This window comes from Trichechus manatus, unplaced genomic scaffold (assembly GCF_000243295.1).
Source record: "Trichechus manatus latirostris isolate Lorelei unplaced genomic scaffold, TriManLat1.0 scaffold00086, whole genome shotgun sequence".
Classification (NCBI taxonomy): Eukaryota; Metazoa; Chordata; class Mammalia; order Sirenia; family Trichechidae; genus Trichechus; species Trichechus manatus.
Window position 1 is genome coordinate 9,052,437 of NW_004444022.1, and position 6,861 is coordinate 9,059,297.

The 6,861-nt window shown below is 42.3% G+C and overlaps 1 protein-coding gene across 2 annotated transcripts in view; it reads right to left on the minus strand.

Annotated features, from left to right (window-relative positions):
- The window catches only part of SRGAP1 (SLIT-ROBO Rho GTPase activating protein 1), a 331,342-nt gene extending 324,908 nt beyond the window's left edge, over nucleotides 1–6,434 (minus strand). For both annotated transcript variants that reach the window (XM_004381554.3, XM_023736114.1), the window contains exon 1: nucleotides 6,281–6,434. In XM_004381554.3, the coding sequence (XP_004381611.1) occupies nucleotides 6,281–6,347 (67 nt within the window). In that variant the 5' untranslated portion in view covers nucleotides 6,348–6,434. The remainder of the gene's footprint in view (nucleotides 1–6,280) is intronic.
- Between the last annotated feature and the right edge of the window lie 427 nt (nucleotides 6,435–6,861).

The window sequence follows — 6,861 nt, forward strand, 5'->3', positions numbered from 1 at the left end:
GTTAACCAATGTCATAAAACAACATGTGTACTTCTGTTTCATGAGAAACTATTTGTTCTGTAAGCCTTCACCTGAAGTACAATAAAAAATAAAAAAAAAAAAAAAGAGTTGTAAGCAAACATGTGGCAGTCCAGGCCCAGCAAATTGCTTTAAAGCTTGGTTACTTGCATTTGACAAAAAATAATGTCACAGAATAAAATCTACCTTATAAGGAGCTGGGAATCTGCCTGGTTTGCCTATTATATTTCCCTTTCTAATTCCAGCATGAAACTCACTCCATGCTAAAAATACATGGTATTTTCTCAGGATGATTCAAGATTCACCTACTTTGGAATCTACTCAGGTAGCAAGACTGGTGATTATGTACTTGAATTTCAAAAAACTTACCTAAGTTAGAATGTAACAAGACGCAGTTGAGATGTAAAGCAAACCAACCTTAACAGATAACAGCAATGACAAACATTTATTCACCATTTACTATGTGACAAGCCTGCCAAGCCCGATAAATACTTTCAATTAATCACCTCACTTAACTCTCACAATAACACTGAGATCAGTACTATTATTATCTCCATTTTTACAGACGAAGAAATTGAGTTTTAGAGAAGTCATACATCTAGCAAGTAGCAAAACTGGACGGCTAATGCGAAAGTTCCTGCTCTTAAACACTCTGTTCTGTTTCTTCTCATTCTATCAACAGGAGAGCACATACATACTGTCAGTAAACTACAACTCTAGACCAAAAATACAGAAATATCCAACTTTTGCCTTCAAGCATCAAACTGCAAAAACAATAGGCATACCATATACTCTCTTAACACGTAGCTGTCTAAATTAAGAGTGAAAATAGGTAGCATGAAGTAAGAAAAAAGTATGGTCAATCCACAAACTTAAAGTCTAAAACCAGAAACAGAGTTGAGAATGTCTGGCTCTAAAACTGGCCAATACCGTCGGCAGCACAGGAGTAAGCAAACCAATCTACATTTTTAGATTTGAGACTTACCATCCTATATTACACTCCAACCCTCATTGTGTTTCAGAAGGGCATGGTTTGCTCAAAAAAGTTCTCCAAAACTGCATCTTAATATGAGTATATTTTTTAAGTTTGTGAAACTAATCAGGTTTTCTGGGCAACTTAAGAAGGCTTATTGCAGAAGCTTCAATTAGTTTCACCAAAACATCAAGCAACTTCCACTTGTAGGTAGTCACTCTGTTGTTTTTCTTGACCTTAAAGGGCACCATATGAAGCTGCCCTAGGCATTGTATTTTTTTAAATGATTTTGGATGAATGAACATTAAATGTAAATACAGATTCCATATTAGTGACAATAACAGTTTTACTTTTCTCTACGGCATGATGTGGGATCATATCAAATTGAACCAGCATTTCTTCATGTTTCATCTGCTTAAAAAACATACTATTTGAATTTCAGGCAGCAGAGTGGTCGAAGTACAAGAGATTTTCTGGGCACTTCCTGTACATTTTGCATGTGTAGATGAGTATAAGGATATCCCTAGGAAAATACTGAAGATAAATAACTGTCAATTCTTAGCAACTACCAACTAGATAGCATACATTACTTTAAACAAACACAGCCTCTTATCCATGAGTTCCACCTCACAAAATGCCTTTTTTTTTTTTTTCTGGTTCTCATATGTACAGTTCCACAATATTCTTGCTATAGAATACAAAAATTACATAGATCACTAAAATCCACAGATAATCCTAAAACCTTCTGTTAGCCATTTGTTTCAATCTCTTCCACTTCTGAGCTTTTTGCCAGAGATGTGAACAAGTAGCACAGTCAACTGGTTTGAGTTTCGTACCGGTTCAAGTTTACTTTTTAATGTTCCACACAACTAAGAGTTTTAGTTCTCTTGATTCTAAGTCTTTGGCAAGTTGACCAACATGCATGAAATGGTTAGTCTCTATTCTCCTAATTAACATGCTCCTTTAAATTGTTGCTTGAGGCCCTTTTATTCCTGATTTAAACCTATCCATTCTTTAACTACTTGTATAATTCCCAATTCTCCGCCCTTTTACAATTCTGTGCTGTACTTCTCGGTGAACATGGTTATGATTACTATTTTTCTGTATTCTCTATTGCATTACATATCAATTCCCTGATAGCTCAATTGATAGTGGTTTTTAATTTGTTATGAGAAAAGTGAAAGCAAAGATGACTCCCCCTGCAGTGCAGTGAATTACCTAATATGGCTCTTTTAGCCACTCATGGTTTTGTAATGATTGGGTGGGGCTATGCAAATAAGGTGCTTGTGGCCCACCAAGGGGTTAGACAGCCTGCTAATAATGCAAATAAGGTATATGGAACCCTTGTAGGGTGAGGTCATGCAAATAAGGTGCATAGAACCCTAACAAGCAGATTGGTCAGTTATGCCATCCCACTAGGCTTAAAAAGAGAGCCAATCCCAGAGCAGAGGGGGGAAGAGCCATGAGTGGAATGTACCTTTTGGACCCAGGGTCCCTGAGCTGAGAACTTCCTAGACCCAGGAGACAGAGAAAAAGAGTTGTAATACTAGAGACAGTGCAAAGCAGCAGCAGAGAAACGGCAGCACCAGAACCAGGAGACCAGTGTGAGACAGTGAGGTGGGTTTCCTGGCCCACAGAGCAGGGCAGCTACAGTGGATGTGCCAACCCATGACCCACTGAGTGAAAGAACTGAGTGCCTTCGGACAGGAGGCTCGCTGGTGGAATGGGGTGCCTCCAGGCACTTGTCAGTGGAGCTAAAGAGCCTTGTAACACTTGTGCAAGCAGGGCAAAGGCTAGGCCCAACCGAGGCTGAGGGCCAAGAGAGAAGGCCTGGTCTCGGGGCTGAGACGAGCCCTGCATGGCCGAGAGGAGCTGAGAAAGCTGTACTGCATCGAGGAAGGGAAACTTTGCCTACATGCTTCCTGATCCTGAGTTATAACCTGTTACTTCCCTAATAAATCCCATAACTGTGAGTATGGTCTGTGAGCTCTCTGTAGCCACTGCAATAAATTATCAAACCCAGCAGAGAAGTAGAGAGTGCCAGGAGTGGGATGGCTGCTGTTAGAATTGGTAAAAAGGTTAAAGGGTAGAGATACGTTTGACCTCCACCCCATAGGCATCAGCCTGGGGCTGATGTTGCTGATAATTTTCCTCCTTGTGAAGTTAGATGAAAAGGTCCCATGCCATTTTTACACCCCCTGAAACAGGACAGTCAAAAGAAAAAAAAGCTTGAAATTTTAAAAAAATGCCTAATATGAAATGACATGACATTTTCAATTAGATTCAAAGATTGTTAGGGTTGAGAAAATCCAAAACTCTTCATTTTATAGATAAGAAATTCAAAACACAGGGAGAGGCTAAGTGACTTGCCCAACATGATACATCTAACTAGATGTATTTTTGATCTTACACATAAAATTATACACTATCACCTGGGATGGTTCTTTTCAGAGTTGAGAATAGCCCCATGAAGGCTATTGCCAAAATCTGTCCAGCCAGCCACAGTGGCAAAATTTCACATCTGCGATTTTAAATCAAAATATTATCTCAGAAATTCTGTGTTTAAATGTGACTGTTATCAGGGAAATGGGTGAAAGTCGGAAATGGTAATACTATAGAGTACTGGGTACTAAGTCAGAAGGTAAAAAAATGTTATATAGTCAAAACAACTCTTGAAACCACCAACAACAATTCAGACATAAGAGTCCAATGTACGTGGCTTTATTCATTGGGAAGGTGTCCCCGAGTACTGCAAACTGTTAACGTGCTTGGCTGTGTTTGAATCCACGCAGAGGCACCTTGGAAGAAAGGCCTGATGATCTACTTTTGAAAACTCAGCCACTGAAGCCCCTATGGAGCACACTTCTACTCTGACACACATGCGGTCCCCATGAGTTGGAGTCAACTCCACAGCAACTGATTTGGTTTTTACTCATTGAGAACAGATTTAAGCCTCTCTTAATGAGAAGGTTTTCCTTGAACAATAGAACAGGCCAGTTTCTTTGTTTATCATCAGATGAAGTAGCTGTACGTAATTTAAAGAGTACGTTGTTCCAAAAGCACGTATCTTTAAACACTAGGCTAGTACTCTGTAGGAGTAAAATGCTGACTCTTGGAAAGGCCCTCAGGAAATGAAACTGAGTTAGAAAGCCAGAGTCCTGTCTCCCATGTTATCCTGATGATGGGACTTCTCACTGCCTAGGACAGCTGGCCTCATGCACTGTTTAACTGCTGTTTCTGTCCCACTCTCTTCTTGATTTTGCCTAGAAGTACAAATGAATTTGTGCCATTAAATGTGTGTAAGATACCACTCCACTATATTATCCTATTCCCATATTCGCCTATAGTTGTAATTATTTAGGTTAGACAAAGGATGGGGAAGTTTTGCTGGGGAAGGTAGATAAAGTTGGGACACAAACCCTGAAGAGAAGGGCAAGTCAGGTAGAATGAAGAGTCACAAAGCAGCCTGAGGACTCCTGGGTAAGTGTAAGGGGGTGGAGATAAGGGAATAGGGAGAAGACCACCTTCTGTGAGACAAAATTAGTTCCAAAAATAATTTTCACCTTGTTCAGAATGTTTCCTTGGATTGGACTTGACAGACACATTTTCACCATTGCAATACATCCCATTTTATTAATTCTTAATCAATGTGGAAGTCTTATACTCTCAAGCATCCAACTACAGAATTCATAGTCTGGATCAAATTAATCAAGAGAATACTTTTTCAAATGAGGACTTGATCGTGGACAAATGACATTAGAGCAGAGATAACTAAATCAGCACTAGCAAGTCAATATTCCAGGAAGCAGGAAAACAGACCAACACTGCTTTAAGACAAGCCACAAAGAACCATGTGGGAAAACTGCACTGTGAAATGGTGACTGTGAGCAAGAGACCTATCTTAGGATAAAATTCTAAAAGAAAGGTAACATTTATCATTAAGTTTTCCTGCCTCCAAAATTATTTCTCTGCTAATCTAACTTCCATATTAATATAAACAGCTCCTATAAGTATAAAATATCTTAATTCCAGGCAGATACAAATCTGTTTCTGAACCATGTTTAGGTTAACTCCAGTATCAGGGTCACCCTAAAGAAAACATTAAGTCCATGAGCTAGCACATTGTGATTGCTGGTGGCCATGACGAGTAGTCCACACTCACACTTGATGACACAGTATTCCCGCACCAGGTCCTCTCTCAGGATTCCAGGCATGTTCACAACTTGACCACACAAAAGAACACCCAGGCTTCACCTGCCTTTCCCAAGGCAAGTACAGTAACGCCTTTCTCAGGAGCCCTTTCATAAGACTGTATATATACAAACACAGGTGTCTCCACAGCAATCTTTGTGAACTTTGCATTGAGTGCTCCAAAGAACAGCAGCTATCTCCACACTCCATTCATTGTCTCAATCAGGAAAGGTAGCCCGGAGAGACCACAAAAGAGGAGGAACCCCCCCCCCCCATATTTATTAAACATTTCAGAAGCAGCACAAGATACTTGTACTGGAAAGAAAATATGTTTTTTAAACCACAAGACACGGGAAATAAAAATGCTTAATCAATCTTAATTAGGTTTCTTTCATTAGTTGAAAATGTAAATGGATTAAAACTACTAATCAAATATTCAAACCTTCATTTTACTTGCAAGTGGTTTCCAGCAAATGATAAAGCAGTATTCCCGTGTGGGAAAGATGGCACTGAATTCTGGCCCAATATAAAGGAGGAGTCGGATTTCACTAGTAGCTGCTTGGTGTAACTGCCCGGCTTGCAGCTAGCTGTATTTTTTTTTTCTTTAAAAAAAGGGGGGCTCACCCCAAATAAATTAATAGTGAACAGTGTAAACGTTTGAAATAGACGTCACTCAATGAATCTCTAGACCACCTGGTGTCCAGATTTTAAAATGTGCTGTGACAATGGTATCATTTAAAATAATAAAACGGTAATGATGATCATAACTGGGCAGAAACCACCGCAAGCCGCTGCCTGCCTCCGCATGTAAGTTGCCCAGCTGAAGGTGGTTAATTAAGTTAAAGCCAGTTCTCCCCCCACCTGAAGTGCGGGCTGGCAGTCTGGGAAAGCCACTAGGTTTACAAGCTCCCTGTGGGTTTTACGGGACTAAGATCGGACTGGGACTGGCTTGGACAAAAGCCCGGGTGGCTCGTCCAGGCGCCAGGGCTGTCCCTCGCCACCCTCTTCCAACGCAGACACCAAGTTAGAAATGCAACTCCAAGAGCACAATGACAAGAAGGCACACAAAAGGAGCAAGGCAGCCGCTCCCATCCTTACCTTTGACTTGACTTTCATACTCGGCTATGATCTCTTTGTCCTTTTTGAATCTGCTCGGAGTGGACATTATCCAGCTGTTTCGGGCTTGCTTTCAATGGGCAAGTTCTGTTCAGTGGTCACAAACCAGTCTCCTTGGAGAGGCAAAGAGTTGTACTCCCACACGCCGGGAATCCGGCAGCAACAACGGCAGGAGGTAAAGGACGAGGAGGAGGAAAAAAGGAGCGAGCCGAAAACTAGATTAACCCGGGCGCTGGCACCATCTCCTCGGGAACTGAGCCGAGAGGTGACCGGAGAGGCCGGGCGCTCAGGCAACTCCAGCGAGCGAGTAGCGGGGGGCGTCTCCCTGCCCACCCCACCCAGAGCCGGGCCACTTCCTCTACGACCGCTGGGCGGACGCGGGGCTCGCGCCGGCGCTCCGCACCATTGTTACAGACCCGCACCGGGCGCCTCACGCAGAACAGGCTGTGGAGGGCGGGCGCCGGGGAACGCGCCCACCTCGGGCGCCGCGACCCTCCTTTCTTGCCTCTAGCCGCCGGATCCGGAGCTCACGGGTCCCGCCCGGGCTGGGGATGCTGCTACCT